The 22,942-nt window shown below is 42.4% G+C and overlaps 2 protein-coding genes and 1 long non-coding RNA gene across 5 annotated transcripts; all 3 read left to right on the forward strand.

The window, feature by feature from the left end:
* Window positions 1-1,635: 1,635 nt before the first annotated feature.
* On the forward strand, window positions 1,636-8,919 carry LOC109778357 (uncharacterized). 2 transcript variants are annotated; one of them, XR_002236553.4, is made up of 13 exons: window positions 1,636-2,212; window positions 3,941-4,370; window positions 4,503-5,115; window positions 5,701-5,741; window positions 5,832-5,900; window positions 6,253-6,353; window positions 6,732-6,810; window positions 7,304-7,402; window positions 7,470-7,531; window positions 7,635-7,684; window positions 7,772-7,853; window positions 8,240-8,334; window positions 8,412-8,919. XR_002236553.4 is itself a non-coding variant. In XM_020336908.4 (13 exons), the coding sequence occupies exons 1-13, from the start codon at window positions 1,944-1,946 to the stop codon at window positions 8,548-8,550; spliced, it is 2,136 nt and encodes a 711-aa protein (XP_020192497.1). In that variant the 5' UTR covers window positions 1,636-1,943; the 3' UTR covers window positions 8,551-8,919. The 2 variants fall into 2 exon arrangements, 1 of the variants encoding a protein (XP_020192497.1); XM_020336908.4 differs by having other exon boundaries at window positions 7,463-7,531.
* Window positions 8,920-9,057: 138 nt separating this feature from the next.
* LOC120976936 (uncharacterized) lies at window positions 9,058-11,257 on the forward strand. Its single transcript, XR_005773609.3, has 2 exons — window positions 9,058-9,322; window positions 10,755-11,257. It is a non-coding gene; the product is annotated as an uncharacterized lncRNA (long non-coding RNA).
* A 1,183-nt stretch (window positions 11,258-12,440) lies between these two features.
* Window positions 12,441-18,163, forward strand: LOC109778356 (uncharacterized). Of its 2 annotated transcripts, XM_020336907.4 has the most exons (13): window positions 12,441-12,986; window positions 13,289-13,730; window positions 13,837-14,464; window positions 15,013-15,053; window positions 15,144-15,212; window positions 15,575-15,675; window positions 16,058-16,136; window positions 16,624-16,722; window positions 16,783-16,851; window positions 16,952-17,001; window positions 17,088-17,169; window positions 17,555-17,649; window positions 17,728-18,163. In XM_020336907.4, exons 1-13 carry the CDS (start codon window positions 12,718-12,720, stop codon window positions 17,864-17,866), a joined length of 2,163 nt encoding a protein of 720 aa, XP_020192496.1. In that variant the 5' UTR covers window positions 12,441-12,717; the 3' UTR covers window positions 17,867-18,163. The 2 variants fall into 2 exon arrangements, 1 of the variants encoding a protein (XP_020192496.1); XR_005773608.3 differs by lacking the exons at window positions 17,555-17,649; window positions 17,728-18,163 and having other exon boundaries at window positions 16,790-16,851.
* The last annotated feature ends 4,779 nt before the right edge of the window (window positions 18,164-22,942 follow it).

Consider the following 22,942-nt stretch of genomic DNA (forward strand, 5'->3'; position numbering starts at 1 on the left):
AACGAGAGGGCAGCGCTAGTCATCTCGTTCGACCACGGTCGAAGCAGAGGATGGAGCGGTGCGGCTGCAGCTTGGCGTTCGATCTGGAGTAGGGAAGACAGGAGGCGGCGCGATGCAGAGGACGCAGGGGAGGCAGTGGCTGGTCGAGGGACTTGGGGAAGAGAAACAGCGGCGGTGCAGGGCGCGGTCAAGGCAAGCGCTGGCGTCCTGAAACTGACGAAGCGGGCGGCGACAGCTTCATTCGTCTGATCGAAGCAGAGACGAGGCCCTGCGGCAGGAGGCGAGCACGGGCAGTCGGGGCGAGAGGAGTCGGCCCGATCCCGCGGCAGGGACGGGAAGGACACACACGACGGCTCCGGTCGCTGGCGGCCATGGCAGCAGGGGCGAGCCCCGTTCGTTTCCTGGCAGATAAGAAAATAACCGAGGAAGGGAGAGAGATTAGAGAAGGAAGGAGAGGGAAACAGGGGAGAGAAAGAGGAGATGGGCGGCAACTCATCTGCTGGGTTCGCCGGAGACGGTCGGCGGTGTGGCCGGAGGCGGGGACGAGGTGCTCGGGGACAGGGAGGTGAGGTGACTTGGGGAGGCAGGGCACGAACGCGGGAGAAGGAGCTCGGGCTCCTGGCGTGGTGGATGAGGGCGACGCCCTCGTGGTTGAGGTCACTGGTGGTGGTGCTCCGGTGGCCTGCCGGTGTTCGGGCGCGAGGCTGTGAGGTGGTTGGCGAAGAAGGCAGGGAGGACGGGGCATGGATCGAGAGGAGAAGGTCGTTGGCTCGGTGCTGAAAACGAGGGAGGTGGTCGGGTCGGCCGGGCGGAGAGGTGGATCTGGGAGTATCCCGATGGAGATGGTGAGTGGGTGACGGCGCGACTAGGAGGATCCCTAGAAATTAGGGATTTGGTCTCGGTTTAGACTAGTATATAAAGCGGGTGGGTTAGGCTAGGGGCTTTCTCGTCCCTACGTTCGTAATCGGACGGACGAAAAAAAAGAGGCTATGGAGTCCAAATAAGAAAACGGAGATGTTTTATAGATGTTTGGGGATGATTCGGACCCAACGGTAACGAAAGTCCGGTTCGGGTTCGGGACAACTTCGGACGCGCACACAAGGGGTTTGTGCACTGTACAGAGAGACTCCGGTTTAGGCAAGAGGGCAAACGAATAACAAGGTTTGACTCGAAACGGTCAACGAAAGCAAGGGGGACACGGCAACTACGAGCGGATGCAAGTTTTAAAAACAATGACGGCAACGAGTGTCGATACAATGCGGATGATGAATGCAACAAACAAATAAATACACACAACGAAAAACATGGCAGGCGTCTGAGCGTCGGTCTTGGAGCGTCACATGACGGGAGGAGGACTATTTGGAGGATGGTGATATCCAAGCCCACAGGATCAAATCTAGGATTTGACGTTTTGTTGTCTCAGAAATGCGGATCATTATCTCAGTGGAAGACAATATTTTCGTGATAGCGAGACACATGTGGTCACTTGCTTAATCTTCAAGGTTCGCAACTTTGACCCGGTCTTTCATACGCGTTGTATTTGTGGTGGTGTGAGTGTACGCGTGCGCGTGCACGTCTACATCGTGATCAGTGTCTTAAAAGGTTTTAAAAAGTGATGGCTGGCAACAGGAATGAGTTGTGGCACCTGCCGGAAGCTAGCTGATTTGAAGGAGGCGTAAAGAGTGGAGGACAGAGCGCGCGAAAGCATGGCCGCGAATGGGAGGAAAACTTGGAACGGAAGAGGACAATCTCAGCAAAGCGGAACAGTGAGGAGAGGTGTACAGCAGAGCTGCGCTTTGGCCACTGATTATGTCAGGCATGAGCAAAGCCGTTTGGCCAGATCTTCCCTTCCGATCGACTTGTTTAATCGGCGACATGCCGACATCTCGGAGTAAAATGGCGGGCCGCTGCCGTTCCATCCGACAGTGGCATCGGCGCCGGCCATGGAGGCGGACGAGCTGCTGAAGAAGCTACGGGTGCTGGAGGAGGGGCACGCCGAGCTCAAGCGGGAGGTAGGCAGGCTCATGCCGACGCCGGACCGCCCCCGCGGCGCGCAGTCCGCGGCCCGGCGCCGCGCTTTCCGCGCGCGGCTCTCGTCGTCGTGGCAGGTCGCCGCCCGCGGCAGGTTGCCCGACAGGCACTGCCACTGGATACTGCAGTCGCTGGGGCAGGCCGTGCACGTCATTGCCCCCGACGGCAAGTTCCTGTACTGGTGAGGTCCCCTGCCTATCTTGTTTCGGCTGTGCGTGCTCATTGCTCACCAGGTGCTCGACGAAATGCTGGACTAGCGGTATCCATAGATTTTCTTTTACTTTTTAGCTGGTGCGGCGAGTGTTATGCGTAGATCAAAGTTCAGACATGGGGCTTTTGCTTAGTTGGTTATGCAATTTTTGCTACCTAGTACGCCCGTCCCCCCTTTGGGTTGTGTTGAACTGGCCCTGCATGAATGCAGTCTCTAGCTTGTTCAAGTGATCACGCTGCAGTGTTTCATTGCGTTGACAAGTGACTTTGGAAGTAAACCAATGGGATTTTTTTGGTTGCTTCTTGTGATCAACTCATCGTGCATACATAAACTTGGTTAGGTCAGTTCAAGCACTGAAGGGGGGTATCACCACAATGTTTTTCTCTTGCTGTTTCATCGTGATATCATTCAAGAAATATTTTATGTTACACATGATAGTAAGCAAACTTGATCCCTCGATTTTCCTTTAGCAAGCATCGTGTCTGCCTTAGAGGTCTACAATGTCTCAGTTACTTGGAATATTTTTTTTTTGAAGCAACGAGACTCCTTGTCGATTTCCATTAAAGAAACCGCCATCACCAGTACTACAAAGATACAGAATGTAAAAAAGGTAACAAGCCACCGCAGCCAAACAGAACTACAGAAACCACACACACTAGCCAGCTTCCCCCTCCCAGAACACGAAAGGCTAGCAGTACTTGGAATAAAATGTTCGACAATCTTTCAATGTGGCATATTTCGTGAACATCAGTTTTGATGGTGTTTTCTTATCAACCATTAATAGTCTCTGTACATAATATTTCTTATTGTTTTTTTATCTGATTTCAATTTGGAAAGCCTTAAACGATTGTTGGCGAAGTTATGCTGGTTTCTGACAACCTGTTTAATGTAAGATATGAGATTTAAGAAGGACCATCTAGTGAAAATTATCGCTCTTTTTAATCTTGAGCCCTTGCTATTTTGTGAGTAGATTGCCACTGTGTCATTTTGCACCAGGTTTTGCAGAAGTTTTCGCTCTGTACCAGCTGGTTGAGTACAATAACTATGCACCAGGTCTTTTCAAACAAGCATATAAAGAGTTCCAAAAATCTAAGGAAAATATATACAAGTGTATTATGCAATGACGTATATGCCCATAAAGTTTAGTAAAGAATAATTTTTTGGTTAAAAATTGTGCACGTATCTTTAAATGGGATTGCTAAATCTCAGTCAACTGAGACTATTTTTTCTTTCTTTTTATATGTTCTATCACTTGACTGAGACTTGGTTACATCTCAGTCGACTGAGAACTAGCCACACCCATCTTTAGAGGAGCATATACTCGTATTTTCGTGAAGGTCTCCAATATTGATATTTTTCAACCAAAAATTACAGATATATTTCGTTGCATAGTACAATCAAAATGAGAACTTCTGTATTCGTGTCCATAGTATTCCTGGTGCAAAGTGCAATATACCGAAATCGCCTGGGGCAAAGTGAAAACTTTTGCAAAAACTGTTGCAAAAGTGACAGAAATAACAATTTACTTAGTGCAAAGTGCATTTCCCCCTTTTTTTATTAAAATACATAGCATATCTGATGCATGTAATTAGTATAGATCCAATTCTTATGTAGTAGGCATTCCTACTCACAATTGACTCTGCTAGTTTCTGTGTATGCATGTTTTACCAAATTCTTCCTTTTTGTTCTGTAATCTAGGAGCCGGTATTCTGAGCATATGTTTGGCTATTCTGCATCAGAAGCAATTGGCCGGAATGCTGTTGAATTAATCGTTCATCCCACTGACTATGATGCAGCACAAATTGTCATCCAGAAAATATTTAGGGGGAAGTGTTGGAGAGGGAAGTTTCCTGTTAAGAACAAGTCAGGAGAGAGGTTTCTTATTTTAATCCATAACAGCCCTTTATACGATGATGATGGTAGCTTGGTGGGCCTCATTGGTCTCTCGCTTGATGTACGGACATTAGAGGAGATATTTAGTCCCTCAGGCTCAGCGGAATCCTACCCAAGTACCAGAAAGTCCCAGTTTCATGCTAACAACCGGCCTAAAAGTGATTCACTAAACAAAGGTTCTCTTCACTCACAGCAACCTGTTCGATCTACTACCACCTCCAAGATAGTAACTTGGGTAAGTTGCATTGCTGAACAACAGAAGATATGATAGCGCTGTTTAATTTCAATGGAAACTTACTCTTTCTGGTATTTATTCTTCATTGATTTCTTAGTGTATTCTTTTCTCGATGTTGGAATAACAACACAGGTTACCAGTGTGACAAGTAGAGTTCGTTCTCGGATAAGGACATGTCAGAATGACGATAAACAGTATGGTAGTGACTGTGAGGGCCAGTATTCTGCACTTGATCTCCAAGCCGAGTTGGCAATAAGTGAAGAAAAAACCCCTAGTGGGGATGTAATGCATCGTGTCTTTGTTGACAAGTCATGCAAAACAAGTAGTGATGATTCAGGAGAGGGAAAAGTAGGGTTTCACAAGATATTTAATGCAAAGGCTGAGGCATTATTGGCGAAGAAGGGCATATTGCCTTGGAAAGGACATGAAATTGATGGGGGTTCTGGAAAGAATAACATGAACTCAATACAGTTGCATGATAAGCAAGAGAATGACCAGAATCATCAGAGAGTTGCAGTTCTAGAGCCTTTCATAATCCCAGCCTGCCAAAACAGCGAATACACTTGGGCTAGCAAATATGAGGTCTCAGGTTCCTGGTGGGATTTCAACATAAACAGCGTGAGTAGCATGAGAAGCACTGGGAGTACTAACAGCAGCGGTATTGAGACAGTAGATTATGAAGCAGACTGCTTAGATTATGAGATTCTCTGGGAAGACCTAGTAATTGGAGAACAAGTAGGTCAAGGTAGTTACTTTTCCCTTTGCAATTACTCCATCTGTAGGCACTCAGATCTCTTGTTAACATGTACCTCAAACAATTTAGTACTAGGCATAGGCATAGCTTGTAATCGTAAGAACTACTTGAGCTGTTTGTTCTTTGTCAGTAATTCATACTATGCATGCATCTTAATAGCTCATAGGCATAGTCCAGATCAGTTATTTGTCAGTAAAATTCCTCGCTCTTCATGCTTCTTAATAAAATCTTGTGTATTCTCCTCTTATCGTTGGCATAATCCAGATCAGTTATGTTTCTTCTAACCTTCATTAATCATAATAGTTCAGTTAATTTCATGATTTTACATTAGTCCGTGGTGGCATGAATGTCTATTCTAAGATTCTAAGTTGCAAGTGATACGCCTCCACAACAGTGATGACATTTTTGTTCATATGGTTATGCATCTACTCGTTTACTCCTGAAAGTCCATGTAGATAATCACACAGGATTAACAATGATATCCCTATTCTTAGACTGTTGTATGCAATCTGGTATTGTCCTTTTTTTTGTAACAAACAGGCTAGTTTGTGCTACTTTGACGTTCTATGCATACAGGTTGTTGCGGAACAGTGTATCATGCTCTGTGGCATGGCTCGGTAAGTTGGTATATCATTTCTGTTGCATGGTAATGAATGGATTTTTATATCTTAACCATAAATTTTCAGTATCGATCCATGTTCCTGTAGGACGTGGCAGCTAAAGTATTCTCCAAGCAGGAATATTCAGAAGAAATGATAAATACCTTCAGACAAGAGGTGGGCATCTATATCTACATATAATTGCTCTAGAATTTGAGTATAATGGCAATGAAACTACATGATATCTACTGTGTTATTGAGACACACTCCACTATAGAAACTAAATGCAAGATTGCGACTGGACTCCGACACTCCATGATGTTCACAGAACCTACTGTTACTAGTTTCGCTATCCTATGTTAATATAACCATGTGGATAAATATGAAGAAAACATATGGTGTTGACAAATCTTCACTTTTGTTGATTTTGTGAGTGGATCAATTAGCACTACATCGACAATTTTAAATCCTGTGATCCCTTTTCCATATTTTGTGTTCATGACTATATTTATATCCTTCGAATGTGTAGGTATCATTGATGAAGAAACTACGACATCCCAATATAATACTTTTCATGGGTGCAGTTCTGTCGCAGCAACGACTTTGTATTGTTACTGAATTTCTCCCACGGTATGTTGTATATCTTCCTACATGTGTTTCTCATAGATACTAGTAAGAACATTTCTAAGGACTGATGGGTAGCTCAACGGCTGGCACGCATGGTTCTGTAAGCAACCACCCGTCTTTTATACTTTCCTCTTGTCCAAAAAGTTGGGAGTGCTAATGCCCCTGGTTCTTTTCGGTTGATACTAAGAGCAATTCTGACATACCATGCATTGATTTTGTTCTAGGTGGAGTTGTTTTTCCTTTTCCATACGTTTTAAACTATTCTTCCTATTGGAAATATAGTTTTGGCATTCTTTTGTTAGTTGTGTAGAATTTATAATCTCACAAGAGGTCATTTTGTTTTACTTATTCTGTATAACAATTCCGAGCCCCATAATGCAGCGGGAGTTTGTTCCGGTTGCTCCGAACTAACATTGGCAAGATGGATCCAAGACGGAGAGTTAACATGGCTATAGACATTGTGAGTGTATTTTCTTTTAACAGCTGGTTAAGGAATCAGGAAATGTCCAGCCAAATATACTACATGGAACTTTTTGAGAAATGAACATGTTGTAGCAGAAGAACTGGATAAACATTCTTCACTTGAAGATCTCAAGAGATGTTTTGAATAGATACAGAATTATTTTTTGCAATTGCCTAAAAGCGAAGTTGAACTGCATGTAAGCTAAGCCATATTTGTAGCTTCAGTGTATGGAAGAATGATACAGAAAATAGGTGATATCATGTACCTGCCATCTAATATACTGTATCTTGTGCTATATCACACAGTATGTCACTACTATTATAACTGAAGATTATATCAGCAAAATTCAATCATGATTCATGTGATTATGATATGCAATATTGTTACCTTAACCCTCTTAACCCATTGAGATAGAAGTTACTTGATATTTCTTTGTCGAGTACAGATTCTTCCATGTGGATTCTTAGAAGAAGAATTAATATTGTTGCAGGCAAGGGGCATGAACTATCTTCACAATTCCATTCCCACTGTTGTGCACCGTGATTTGAAATCGCCAAACCTGCTGGTTGATAAGAATTGGACTGTAAAGGTTAGCATGAAACTTTGGTCTGCATACTTTATGTTGTCTCATCTCACTTGTTTTTATTAGGTTGCAGACTTTGGTCTTTCACGTCTGAAACTGGAAACATTTCTGACAACAAAAACTGGAAAAGGAACAGTAAGTATAAGTGAACTCAACTTTTGACATGGATTCTCCAGACTGACAAAATTGTCATAAACTTTAAACTAGTACTACCTTATAACTTGGTTTCCACATCCAGCCACAGTGGATGGCTCCAGAGGTGCTACGGAGTGAACCTTCAAATGAAAAGTAAGCTCAGCTTTGGAAATTCTTGAACAACCGATGTTTTTGTTATCTACGGATTATTAACCATTTCTTCCTTTTTATTAAGTTTAGGTCTGATGTATTCAGTTATGGAGTAGTCCTGTGGGAGCTTATTACTCAGAAGATTCCCTGGGATACTCACAATACAATGCAGGTACATTTTTGCTATGCATATTGGTTAGCTGTTAATTTGATTTCTTTTATCAACATTTGGTGGCAAGTTGGCAACCAAATTCCACACCGTAATGTACACTGTAATCTACTTAGATACAGCGTCATAGTAACAAACTTTAATGTTTCTTTGCTTCATATAATTCATCCATTCTCCTTTCAGTGTGGTTCATGCTAGATACGTAGATGATTTTTCTGTTGATCCCGAGCCCAAAAGAATTCTTGAAAAATGCTAGCTTACTGGTGAATGGTGGATCTTTTCCAAGAAGTGAAATCAGACAATCATTGCAGTTTAAGAAAACTTGGTTTCTTTTTAGCTTCGTTTTATTTTGACATAATAATGCAAGCTTTGCGGCCCCTATGCTGCAGGTCATCGGAGCCGTAGGTTTCATGGATCACAGACTGGAAATTCCAAGGGATGTGGATCTTCAGTGGGCATCGATGATCCAGAGTTGTTGGGACAGGTACATACCAGACTTCATGCTAGTACTAAATAACCTATTCCCGATCCCATGAAATGATTATCCTTTTTTGTAAGCAGTGACCCACAACGCCGCCCTTCGTTCCAAGAACTCCTTGAGAGGCTCTGGGAGCTGCAAAAGCAGTACAACGTTCAGGCGCAGACACAGCGGAAAGAAGCTGCGAAAGTTGCTGGAAGTATGAGCATCAAAGATAGCTAGCTTCATGTCTTTAAAGTGATGGATTATGGATGCAGCCCTGGGGTTGATTTATCCGCTCGAGCTCAGCAGGGTCCCAGGATGTTTTCCATGTTGCTTCCAAGAGGGACGGCCAGGGAGTTGGTGCATGGCTTCTTAAATTGCAACCTTGAAGCTTTGGAACAGGGTTTGTCTTACGGAAGGAGGGTAGAGGACGCTGGCGACATGACATAGACTTCTCGTCGTTTCAGGGCTAGCCCGAATTTTCAGAACCTGGGATAGGTGTTCAGATATGATTGGCCCAACAGCTCAATCATTATACATGTGGAATGTGTGTTACCGTATTTTATTGATGCATGGTTTAAATTTTAAGCAAAATTTGTATTTTCCAAACGTTCTGATTTTGTTATTAGATCCGAACGAAGTGGGTCCCGTCCAATTTGGATGGTACGCACAGGGTTCCCCATGCGATATGTCAAACCACGATGGCCCCGCACATTCATAGCCGTTTACGTAATGTGTGTATGGCAAGTGGGCCCGTGCCGGTTTCTTCTCTAATCGCCGCGGCCTCTCGCGCACGATCCCCTCTCCACTTCTCCCCCAACCGCGCGCGTTGATTCTGCAATGGCTCCCACTTCGCCCCACTCCGCCACTCCTTTGTTTCTGGCTCCCGGCTCCATCTCTTCCCCCTTAGGTGAATCGAGGCGGAATCGCGGGCAACTCTGCTTCTTCCACGGCGAATCGAGGCGGGGGCTGCGGGTTGCTTCTGTGGCAGTCGGCGACCCAATTCCTGCCGGTGAGATTCCTACCCCACTTGGTGTTTGCGGCATGGGGTAAACACGGGGTTCCGCAGAGGATTTTTGGAGAGCGCATACTATTTTTTGGAGAGTGCAGCAAGCATTTTGTTCAGGGGTGTTAGGTTGTTTGAGATTGACGGGCCGAAAGAGTTTGATGTGGGTTCGTTCCATTTTTGTCTGACGCTGGGATGGTATTGTAGTTTAGGCGTAGATGGTGAGAACCCGCAATAGCTTAATCCAGATTAGTCGTCGGCGGGTGGTGGATAGGGTCTGATTTCCCCCGCAGTTTAAGCTCGATTTGGTCGGGTAGGGTGGGTGCTTGTTGGTTCCTGACCTGTTTTTTGCTTCAATCCGACAGTGTACTTAGATTTTTGTTGTGTGTGAGTGCATGGATTTCTCGTTTGGCACTTGGATTTCCACAAACTGAGGAAGTTTGTTTTGAGATTCTGGATTGGTTAGTTCCTACTGGGTGGTGAATTTTTGTATGTGGAACTGAACTCTATACCCAATCCCCTCCTTGATGTGTTTTGGTTGCAGATGTGCCATGAGGTATTGGGCAAGGTTCTAGTCTAATTCTTAATTATTGCAACAAAAATCTGTGCATAATGCTTATCTACCAGGGTCTGTTGCTTGAAATTACCACTGGATTTGTTAGTGGTTACCATGAAATTGCGTGCTAGTTCTCATGCTTCAAATCGAGCATAATGCTTTATTTTTTTACCATGTCCCTTTGCTTGTCATTACCACTGTATTTTTGTTAGTGGTTACCTTGAAATCCCACGCTAGTTCACTTGCTTCAGATATAACATAATGCTTGATATTTACCATGGCTTATTGCTTGAAATTACCACTGTATTTGTTAGTGGTTATCATCAAATTCCTCTCTTATTTTCAATTTTCTTTTCAATTATGATTGGCTTATTGCTTGTTAATTTTTCTGTTTAATGTTAGTAGTTTAATGGAAGCTCCATTTGAATTTAAAGAGACATTCATGATTTGTTTTGTACATGTATTTAGTTATTGTGACATTTTTCGCTATGACAATATGCATTTAGACTAAAAAAATGCATTTATTGTCAGTCCATGAGTATCAATTTCTCTGTTTGTTGTTTGTGTGCCCGTTATTGTTATCATGATCTTCTTCTTTCCACGGGTATTATATTGGCATGTACTTTTGTTGCTTTTCTGTAACATGCGTATTATGTGGGAATTATCTTGTTGTCTGAATGTTAAGTACCAGTGGTATTAGTAATAAGATTCAATGTCAATTATCATGGCTGATAAGTTCAAATTACCAGTCACTTGCATACAAGTTACCACAATTGTTTTTACCAGGTTATGGCTTGATGTGTCTTTTAATTCAGCTCTTTAAGCTGGTGTCATTTTTTTCATTGTTATTCCTTAAATGTTTTGTTTCTTTTTACATGGCAGGGCGTGCTCTTTATTTGCTCTTAATGATGGGGAGTTTAGAAGTTACCTATGAAGATGTTTTCCGGAGTGGACATCCCCGCCGTCAGCATCGTTGGAGTACGCCATGGACCAATAGGGCATGTCACCAACGTTCAGTACAAGACAAAATCGAACGGACGCATATCCTTCTATGAGTCTGGCTGGCGGGAGTTCTTGACGGGAAAGAGAGAACTACGGCTAGACACCCTTGTGATAATCACCATAAGGAAGAGCAACCGCAACGACTTTCAGATGATGGTTGTCGTCGACCATGTTTAGAAATATGGTTTAAGTCATGAATATATCAGCAGCTGAAGTGTTAGTTAATTAGTATGTTAATATGGATGTGATCGATGCATTGATATATTTGTTTCTTGAGTCGAACAAATTTGAACTGTTACTTAATTATTTGGCCATTTGTTTCCAAAATGATTCAGTCTGGTTCAGTTACATTGAGAATCATATGACTATGGCTTTTGGAGTAATGTGTGTCAACCCGTAATGTCAACAATTGGTATATTGTAGCCTATCTCTCTAGTGGCGGGTGCTATGGGAGAACTGCCATTGCCGGTGGACGCCCGCCACTGATGCAGTTATAGCAGTGGCGAGAGATCGGTGGCGGGCGGCCTTGGGAGCCTGGCCCGCCACTGCTGGCCTTTTTCCACCCGCCACTGCTAGGCATTCCTGTAGTAGTGCCTCGGTCATTGCTGGCAGCAACGATGTCTGCGGACGCCGTTCTCCTCCTCGAAGGCGTTGCTTGTCGTCCTTCCTCCTTAGTGCATCTGACATCCTCACCCTTGCTACGTCCACCCGTCCTCGGCGTCTTCTTCGGTGGTGCTCAGCTGTTATCTATACTGAGGTTCCTCTAGGGGCTTCGTGTCACTGACAATGTACCTCGGTGTACCCTTGGCGTCATGCTAGTTGACTGGCGGAGATATTCTTTAGCCAAGTTACATTGGGTGTGTTTGTTGGTTGGCCGCGATGCTCTCTCGGGTTGATTGGTGTGGCTCCAACAAATGCCGTGGTTGACCTTGTCAGGCTGACGACGACGACGTCCGCGGACGCCGGTCTCCTCCTTGGAGGCGTCGTTTATTGGCCCCTCCGCCGTCAAACTGATGGTATCTTATTTCTATTGACCCGTAGTTTGGAGTGTGCCTTAGAGTGGCCTGCTTGGTGGGATCTGCCAAGGCGCTTCGAGAAGATTTGCGCTTATTGTCAAGAACTAGCTATCTTAGTTCTTGTGCTTTCTTTCTTAGATTAGCTTAGTCCCTTCTTTTGGCTTCCTGTTTAGCTATTGGTGCTTGTCTTGTATAGTTGTGTGTTTGTATGCTTCATATGTATTGGTCGTGGCTTTATTTATAAAGCGGGGTGAAAGCATTTTTCGGTATCCCAACCCATAAGATCAAATCTTGAATTTGACGTTTTGTTGTCTCGGTAATGCGGATCATTGTTTCAACGAAAGACGATATTTTCGTGATAGCCAGATGCATGCGGTCACTTCATTTTAATCTTCAAGCTTGGCAACTTTGACCCGGTCTTTTATAAGCGTTGTATTTGTTGTGGTGTGAGTGTACGCGTGTAGTATCGTCTACATCGTGATCAGTGTTTTAAAAAGTTTTAAAAAGTGATGGCTGGCAACAGGAATGAGTTGTGGCACCGGCCGGAAGCTAGCTGATTTGAAGGAGGCGTAGAGAGTGGAGGACAGAGCGCGCGAAAGCATGGCCGCGAATGGGAGGAAAACTTGGAACGGAAGAGGAGAATCTCAGCAAAGCGGAACAGTGAGGAGTACAGCAGAGCTGCACCTCGCCCGCTGATTATGTCAGGCATGAGCAAAGCCGTTTGGCCAGATCTTCCCTTCCGATCGACTTGTTTAATCGCGACATCTCCAGTGAAAAGGCCGGGCCATTGCCATTCTATCCAACTGTGGCATTGATCGTCGCCAGCCATGGAAGTGGACGAGCTGCTCAAGAAGATACGGCTGCTGGAGGAAGGGCAGGCCGAGCTCAAGCGGGAGATAGGCAAGCTCATGCTGGACCGCCGCGACGCGCAGTCCGTGGCCCGGGGCCGCGCTTCCCACGCGCTGCTGCCGCAGCCCTCGTCGTCGCGGAACGTCGTCGCCCACGGCAGGTTCTCCGACAGGCACTGCCACTGGATACTGCAGTCGCTGGGGCTGGCCGTGCACATCATTGCCCCCGACGGGACGCTCCTGTACTGGTGAGGTCCCTTGCTTATATTGGTCCCGTTGTGTATGCTCATTGTTCACCAGGTGCTTGACGAAATGCTGCAACAGTGCTATTCATAGATTTTTGTTCTATTTATTCGGCGCCATGTTATGCGTAGATTGAAGTTCAGATGTGGAGCATTTTTTAATTAAAATACATAGCATATTTTGATGCATGTAATGAGTGTATATCCAATTGTTTATGCAATAGGCATTCCTACTCACAATTGTCTCCGGTCGATTCTATGTATAATGCATGGTTTACCAAATTCTTCCTTTTTGTTCTGTAATCTAGGAACCGGTATGCTGAGCATATGTATGGCTATTCTGCATCAGAAGCAGTTGGTCGGAATGCCGTTGAATTAATTGTTCATCCTAGTGACTTTGATGCAGCAAACGACCTCATCCAGACTATATTTACAGGGAAGTGTTGGAGAGGGAAGTTTCCTGTTAAGAAAAAGTCAGGAGAGAGGTTTTTTATGTTTATCCATAACACCCCTTTATACGATGACGATGGTAGCTTGGTGGGCCTCATTGGTCTGTCGCATGATATACGGGCATTAGAGGACATATTTAGTCCCTCAGGCTCTGCGGAATCCTATCCAATTCCGAGTACAGCAAAGCCCAAGTTCCATGCTAACAACCAGCCTAAAAGTGGTTCGCTGAACATAGGTTGCCTTCACTCCCAGTCCCAGCAATCTCTTCAATCTGCTACTACCTCCAAGATAGTAACTTTGGTAAGTTCTATTGCTGTTCAATTTCAGTGGAACTTACTCTTTCTGGTACTTATTCTTCATTTATTTATTAGTGTATTCTTTTCTTGATGTTGGAATAACAACACAGGTTACCAGTGTTACAACTAGAGTTCGTTCTCGGATAAGGACAGGTCAGAATAGCGATAAACAGTATGGTAAGGGCCAGTACTCTGAACTTGACCTGCAGGCTGAGCTGGCATCAAGTGAAGAAAACACCCCTAGTGGGGATGTAGCGCATCGTGCCTTTGTCGCCGAAGAAAAATCCCCTGGCAAATCGTGCAAAACAAGTAATTATGATTCAGGAGAGCGAAAAGTATGGTTTCACAAGATTTTTAATTCAAAGGCTGATGCATTATTGGCCAAGAAGGGCATATCATGGCCTTGGAAACGACATGAAGTTGATGGGGATTCTGGAAAGAATAACATGAACTCAACACAGTTACATGATAAGCAAGAGAATGAAGAGAGTCATCAGAGAGTTACAGTTCTAGAGCCTATCATAATTCCAGACTGCCAAAACAGCGAATACACTTGGGCTAGCAAATATGAGGTCTCAGGTTCCTGGTGGGATTTCAACAAGAACAGCATGAGTAGCATTAGCAGCACTACAGGGACTACTAACAGCAGCGATATTGAGATGGTAGATTATGAAGCAGACTGCTTAGATTATGAGATTCTCTGGGAAGACCTAGTAATTGGAGAACAAGTAGGTCAAGGTAGTTACTTAATTTTCCCTTTGCAATTACTTCATCTGTAGGCACTCAGATATCTTGTTAAAATGTTTTTCAAACAATTCAGTATTAGGCATGTACTTGAGCTGTTTGTTGTTTGTTAGTAATTCACACTATGCATGCGTCTTACTAGCTCATAGGCATAGTCCAAATCAGCTATTTTTCAGTAAAATTCCTTGATCTTCATGCTTCTTTATAAAAGCTTGTGTATTCTCCTTTTATCGTTGGCATAATCCAGACCAGTTATGTTTCTTCTAATCTTCAATAATCATAATGGTTCAGTTAATTTCATGATTTTACAGTAGTCCTGGTGGCATGAATGTCTATTCCGAGATTCCAAGTTGCAAGTTATACGCTTCTACAACAGTGATGGCATTTTTGTTCGTATGGTTATTTATGTACTTTTTTACTCCTGAAAGTCCATGTAGATAATAAGTTAATAACACAGAATTAGCAATGATACTCTATTCTTAGACTGTTGTATGCAATCTGGTATTGTCCTTTTCTCGTATTTTGATGTTCGATGCATACAGGTTGTTGCGGAACAGTGTATCATGCTCTGTGGCGTGGCTCGGTAAGTTGCTATATCATTTCTGTTGCATGATTATGAATGGAGTTTTACATCTTTACCATAATCTTTCAGTATCTATCCATGTTCCTGTAGGACGTGGCAGCTAAAGTATTCTCCAAGCAGGACTATTCAGAAGAAATGATAAATACCTTCAGACAAGAGGTGGACATCTATATCTACATACAATTGCTCTAGCATTTGGGTATAATGGCAATGAAACTACATGATATCTACTATATTATTGAGACAGACACTCCATTAAAGAAACCAAGTGCAAGATTTTGATTTGACTCCAACACTCCATGATGTTCATAGAACCTACAATTACCATTTTTGCTATCCTATGTTAATATAACCATGTGGATAAATATGAAGAAAAGATATGGTGTTAAAAATCTTCACTTTTGTTGATTTTTGTGTGGGTCAATTAGCAATTTAGCACCACATCAACAACTTTTTAAATCATATGATCCCTTTTCCATATTTTGTGGCCATGACTGTATTTGTATCCTTCAAATGTGTAGGTCTCATTGATGAAGAAACTACGACATCCCAATATAATACTTTTCATGGGTGCAGTTCTGTCGCAGCAACGACTTTGTATTGTTACTGAATTTCTCCCACGGTATGCTGTATATCTTCCTACATGTGTTTCTCATAGATACTAGTAAGAACATTTCTAAGGACTGATGGGTAGCTCAACGGCTGGCACACATGGTTCTGTAACCTGAGCCCGTGTTTTATACTTCCCTCTTGTTCAAAAAGTTGGGAGTGCTAATACCCCCAGTTCTTTTCAGTTGATACTAAAAGCACTTCTGACATACCATGCATTGATTTTGTTTTAGGTGGAGTTGTTTTTATTTTCCATAGGTTTTAAACCATTATTGCTATTGGAATTTGGAAATATAGTTTTGGCATTCTTTTGTAGTTGTGTAGAATTTAGAATCTCACAAGAGATCATTTTGTTTAACTTGTTCTGTATAACAGTTCCGAGTCTTGTAATGCAGGGGGAGTTTGTTTCGGTTGCTCCGAACTAACATTGGCAAGCTGGATCCAAGACGGAGAGTTAACATGGCTATAGACATTGTGAGTGTATTTTTCTTTTAACAGCTGGTTAAGGAATCAGGAAATGTCCAGCCAAATATACTACATGGAACTTTTTGAGAAATGAACATGTTGTAACAGAAGAACTGGATAAACATTCTTCACTTGAAAATCTCAAGAGATATTACTTTTGCAATTTCCTAAAACCGAAGTTGAACTGTATGTAAGCTAAGCGATAGTTGTAGCTTCAGCATATGGAAGAATGATCCAGAAAAATAGGCAATATCATGTACAGTACCTTCCATCTAACATGGTGTCTTGTGCTATATATTATATCACACATTATGTTTCTATCATCATAACTGAAGATTATATCAGCCAAATTCAGTCATGATTCAAGTGATTATGATGTGCAATATTGTTACCTTAACCCTCTTAACTCGTCGAGATAGAAGTTACTTAATATTTTCTTTGTCGAGCACACATTTTTCCATGTAGATTCTTAGAAGAATAATTAATATTGTTGCAGGCAAGTGGCATGAACTATCTTCACAATTCCATCCCCACTGTTGTGCACCGCGATTTGAAATCGCCAAACCTGTTGGTTGATAAGAATTGGACTGTAAAGGTAAGTGTGAAACTTTGTTATCCATACTTTATGTTGTCTCTTCTCACTTGGTTCTATCAGGTTGCAGACTTTGGTCTTTCACGTCTGAAACTCGAAACATTTCTGACAACAAAAACTGGAAAAGGAACAGTAAGTATAAGCGAACTTAACTTTTGACATGGATTCTCCAGACTGACAAAATTGTCATAAACTTTAACCTAGTAACTGATAACTTGGTTTCCACATCCAGCCACAGTGGATGGCTCCAGAGGTGCTACGGAGTGAACCTTCAAATGAAAAGTAAGCTCAGCGTTGAAATTCTTGAACAACCGATGTTTTTATTACCTACGGATTATTAACCGTTTCTTACATTTTATTAAGTATAGGTCTGATGTATTCAGTTATGGAGTGGTCCTGTGGGAGCTTGTTACTCAGAGGATTCCCTGGGATACTCACAATACAATGCAGGTAAATTTTTGCTATGCATATTAGTTAGCTGTTAATCTGATTTATTTTTATCAACATTTGGTGGCAAGTTGGCAGCCAAATTCCGCAACGTAATCTACTTAGATACAGCCAGTCGTAGTAACAAACTTTAATGTTTCTTTGCTTCATAGTTCATCCATTCTCCTTTCAGTGTAGCGCGTGATAGATATGGAGATGATTTTTCTGTTGATCCCTTTTGTGGCGTCTTAGAGCCAAAAAGAATTCTTGAAAATTGCTAGCTTTCTGGTGAATGGTGAATCTTTTCCAAGAAGCGAAATCACACAAATGTTGCTGTTTAAGAAAACTCAGTTTCTTTTTAGCTTTTCTTTAATGTAACAACACAAGCTTTGTGGCCCCTATGTTGCAGGTCATCGGAGCCGTAGGCTTTATGGATTACAGACTGGAAATTCCAACGGATGTGGATCCTCAGTGGGCATCGATGATCCAGAATTGTTGGGACAGGTACGTAGCAGTCTGCACACTAGTACTAAACAAACCTATTCCGGATCCCATGAAATGAGTATCCATTTTTGTAAGCAGTGACCCACAACGCCGCCCTTCGTTCCAAGAACTCCTTGAGAGGCTCCGGAAGCTGCAAAAGCAGTACAATGTTCAGGCGCAGACCGAGCGTAAAGAGGCTGGGAAAGTTGCTGGAAATATGAGCGTGAAACAAAGCTAGCTTCGTGTTTTAATAGTGATCGATTATGCCTGCAGCCCTGGGCTAATTTATCCGAGGCGAGCTCAGAAAGGTTCGAGGATGTTTTCCATGTTGCTTCCAAGAGGGACTGCCAGAGAGGTTGGTGCATAGCTTCTCAAATTGCAACCTTGAAAGGAGGCTAGAGGACGCCCGTAGTTTCAGGGCTAGCCGAATGTTCAGAACAGATATGATTGGTCCTACTGCTCAATCATTATACATGTGGAATGTGTTTCACCCATGGTTTTAGCATTTTATTGGTGCATGGTTTAAATTTCAGAAGATGGTATAGCTTGCATTGATTAGTCACTATACTAGTAGTCATTGTTTTGCCAAAAGAAACATGGGAAGCAAAAATATCATATTGGGTGGCGACAGGCGATTTGCTCCCCGAAGGGGAGGGGGGGGGGGGGGGGGACATTAGACTACTGATAGGTAGCTTCCATCAGACTACTCATGAAAAAAGGACGTGGGCCTAGGTGTTTTCAATACATTGCATTTTTTAAGGGGAAACGGTAGGCATCGGACTACTAATAGGTACCTTCCATCAGAGTACTGATGAAGCGTATGATTTGTCCTTTAGATGATTGGGTTTTTATCAGTTTTGCCATCGGTTGTATAACACTACTCAGTTCTGCCACTAAAACTTTTCACTACTCAAAAATGCCACTGCTCCGTTGGACACATACTCAAAAATACCATTTTTCACCGCCACCGTCACGTCAATGCAAGTTGACAGAAGGTAGATGACGAAAATACCCCTGGTTTCATCTTGCACACTCTCTCTCCATAGTGTGGGCCCCACTAGTCAGGGAGTACGGATACATAATTTCGAAGAAAAAATAGCATTGTTAGGGTTCGAACCAAAGACCTCACTGTGGATGGAGGAGCATGACAACCATTCCGACTAACACAAGCATTCGTTTGAAATTAGAAATATTCTTATGCTATAATCTATCTGGACCTACCTAAACAATCCCGACCCTACTCATTTGGCCGACCTGCTCATGCCAGTTTTGCCAGTTTTCCCAGCTCCAGCGTGCCCCCACTCGCAGTTGCTGCGGCGCCTCCTGCCGAGTGCTGCCATGTTGCACGCCGAGTGCCACCACCTGCCGCAGCTTCTGCTCTGCCTCCCGCCCAGCACGGTCACTCAACGCAGGCAGCTCCGGCGCTCCTCCTGCCTGACTCTGCAGCTCCTCCCGAGTCTTGAAGTGCAGCTATTCCACGGCAATGGCGACGGACAGCAAGCCTGAATCGGAGGGTTGTGAACCTCTTTGTGTTTGTGTCGTTTTTAGGAAAATAGGCAGCCACCATGCTGAAATTTCCAGAGAAAATTAGAAAACCATGTGATCCTGCTGTCATATGTGGTGTTGCTGCCAATTAGTGTGTGACGCATCAATCGATTGGACGTGGCGGTTGTTTATGCCTACTAGTAGTAGAGAGATTCTTCTAGTTGGCTAACCACTCGTGCGGGTGATCCCAACTAACTTTCAAACAAGAAAAGATATGGTACGCTGCTGTGTTGGCATATTATTTCGTCTAAACAATATAAGGGATATCTCTCTCGATACAACCAAAGGCTTTCGTAGTTCAGTTGGTTAGCCTGTGCAACGTGTAGGTCATGGTGTTGGGTTTGAAACCCTGTCTAGCCCATTTTTATTTTCTCTTTTCATGCGCCCGTTGCAGATGGCCCCACAAGTCAATAAAAAGAGAGGGGAGTTGACAAACAGAATAGGGGTATTTTTGACATCTACCTTGAGTCAACGTGCATTGACCTGATGGTAATGGTGAAAAATGGTCTTTTTGAGCACATGTCTAACGATACAGTGGCATTTTTGAGTAGTGAAAATTTTTAGTGGCAAAACTGAGTAGCGTTATACAACCGATGGCAAAATTGATAAAAACCCATGATGATTTAGCCTGGAGCGAGCGATGGTCTTGAAAAAAGGATGTGGGCCTAGGTGTTTTCAATACATTGCACTTTTATTCCCAATAACTATTCCAACGCTCATAATGTGAGATTGACCCTTATCTAGTGCTTCAACTCTACGTTGTATTTTTAGGAAGTTATTCCAGATTTTTGGAAGCAAATATTGATAATTATTGTAGATTTTGGGGAAGCAAATATTGTTTTCAATGTTTCCATTGACCAGATAATTTGCTTCCCACAATATATGAAATTTGCTTCAATATAAAGTATTTTGACTATCATGATTATACATGCTTCAACCGAAGTGGCGATGTGCATCTAAACAAATAAACATTTGCACCCATCATAAGAAGAATTTGCTTTAATGGACAAAACATCTCAATCTGTAATCACAATATTTGTTTACTGTAAGGTCCGCAGCACAAATATTTTCATTGTTATGCCACATGCTTCCAACTTGCTTTCTCTTTGCTTCCGTAAACCTTGACGATGTAGCCAAGTCCCCTCCTACACAGGCTTCCAACTTGCTTCCATCAAGCTATTTGCTTATTTTACAAGTGGAATTTTGTTGGACCTAACTATTTCCTTTTTGCTGCTTCAATGTAACAAAATTTTGCATCCAAGTATTTTCACACGGGAAATTTTGAGTCCCATCTATCTTTTTTTTATGTTTCCAACACAAGAAAATTTTGTTTCCATCCAGTACAAAAGTGCTTCGACCGCAAATATAATTTGCTTCTAACTTAACATAAGTTTTCACCGTGCTATGTCAATTCATACAACATGTTTCAGACATGCTACACATTTTCTTTCTTCAAGTCACAAATTTTCTTGCTTCCTAGGTTCATACTGTATGTTTCTTAAATGATATGGACTTGCTTCCCTTCATCTAGCGTGTGCCCATCTTCATTGTGAGGTAGTAGATCCAGGTGTCGTCATGCTTCTTAGTGCATGTACTAGTTGCCTCCATATATACCTGCCTCGCCGGCACCGATCAGCCCCGAAGCCAGCATACAATTGTTTGAAGCATACACTAGTTAGGCATGATGCTCAAGTATCGAAGGTAGGAAGCAACAATCGGTACTACATGTATGTTACATTTCTGATGAAGAGAATGTTTACATTCAAACGGCATACACAAATTTAAAACAAATTTTGTAGGCTAAACTATGGAAACAAACTACCAAAGACAGAAACAAAAATGTAGTATCATATGGGAGCATGATATGTTTCAATGGTGATAACAAGGACAATAACTAAATTGTAAAGTAAAATAAGGCACATGAAGAATTTCTAGCAAAATCTATCTATATTATAGAAGCATTTGTAGTACAATTTGGAAGCTTCATACTCCCTCCTTTCCTTTATCTAAGGTATATTATTTTTGGCACGGTGACCAAGGCACATGATTATAGACGTGTTAGGACGAAAGTACCCTTGGCAAATTTATTGGTTAGTGGCAAGTAAATTAGTTAGTCCAGGAAAATAAGGGATACATGCAATCGACATGGAGATAGTTTCCTTCTTTTGCTACAAGGAGAGATACACACAATTAGGAGAGAGATACTTTCCTTTTTTTGGAGGGCTAACAAGGGAATTATGAGAAATTAGAAGAAATGCACCTTACATTCTGGAATTTTAACAAGAAACAAATACACCTTCACTACTAGGGGAAAGCGTAGCAGTAGCGCGGGTTGGAGGCATAGTAGTGGCGAGGGGGGGGGGGGGTGCGCTACTGATACGACGCTACAGCTACTGTTTAGCAGTAGCGCGGGTTGGGACACGCTACTACTATGCTGCATAACAGTAGCGCGTTTTCCCACCTGGCACCACTACTACACATTCCTAGCAGCAACGTGTTTCCCTACTCAGCGCTGCTACTACACCTCCCTAGCAGTAGCGCCTGTCGGATTACCAGCGCTACTTGTAAAGTTTGCTATTTTTTCTGCATATTGCCACTATATTTGTACTGGTTTATAGTAGTCTCATCATATGATTTTATAATCATGATGAGTTATTATTTCAGTGGGTGAAAGAGACATGGATTAGATTCAAGTGGAGGCAACACATGGTGCAGATCGAAAGTACTACTAATTCGATTAGTAGTAAATTAGTAGTACTTTCGGTCTGCACCATGTGTTGCCTCCACTTGAATCTAATCCATGTTTATTTCACCCACTAATATATATAATAACTGATCATGCTCATAATGATATAACAACTAAGCATCATCATCATTAATAATAACTCATCATCGTTATCATAATAACAAGTCATACTCATCATCATCATAGTCATCTAACAACTTCTACTCGTTATCAATAACAAGTCATACTCATCATCATCATAGTCATCTAATAACTCAGCATCGTTATCATAATAACAAGTCATACTCATCATCATCATAGTCATCTAATAACTCAGCATCGTTATCATAATAACAAGTCATACTCATCATCATCATAGTCATCTAACCAACCCTACTTAATTGTTCTTAGCACATGATCATGAGTATTAGCTAGGACCTACTACCCTCTCTAAGGTCAAATAGCATAAAACAAGATAGGCCCTGACGCTCCATTATGGAGAATGGAGATCGTCCTGTCTCCAGTTATTGCGTTTCGCACAATGTTGCTTCCAAGTAGCTCCCTATGATTGTACATACATTTTTTTCATTCTTTGATTGTCATGTATTCATAGGTTTTAGAAATCCAGTATGAACAGCGGTGAAGCCTAGGATGACCTGGCCGTAAGCTAATAACACCAAGCCGACCTTTTGGAAACATCAGATCAGGCACACAATCCTTCGGGATTTTTTGTTGAAAAACATAATAATAACATCGTAGTTAGCAATATATTTTAGCTTTAAAAGAATTTATGCAAAAGATGCACGGATGTCGTCATAGTAAAAAATCTTACCATGCCATCTCCATGGATGTTACCATAGTTCAACACGTGCACTAGTGGCACGTATTGACCATAATATGCAGGAGTTTCATAATTGATATTGTAATTCTCAACATCAATAATAAATGAGATAAGATGATCTTTCTCCTCATAAGTTAATTCAGCGCCATAGTAGGTTCTGTCTACCATCTTCCGTACATTTTTTGAAGAATAAAAATAAGCTC

Source organism: Aegilops tauschii, chromosome 3 (assembly GCF_002575655.3).
Source record: "Aegilops tauschii subsp. strangulata cultivar AL8/78 chromosome 3, Aet v6.0, whole genome shotgun sequence".
Taxonomy (NCBI): Eukaryota; Viridiplantae; Streptophyta; class Magnoliopsida; order Poales; family Poaceae; genus Aegilops; species Aegilops tauschii.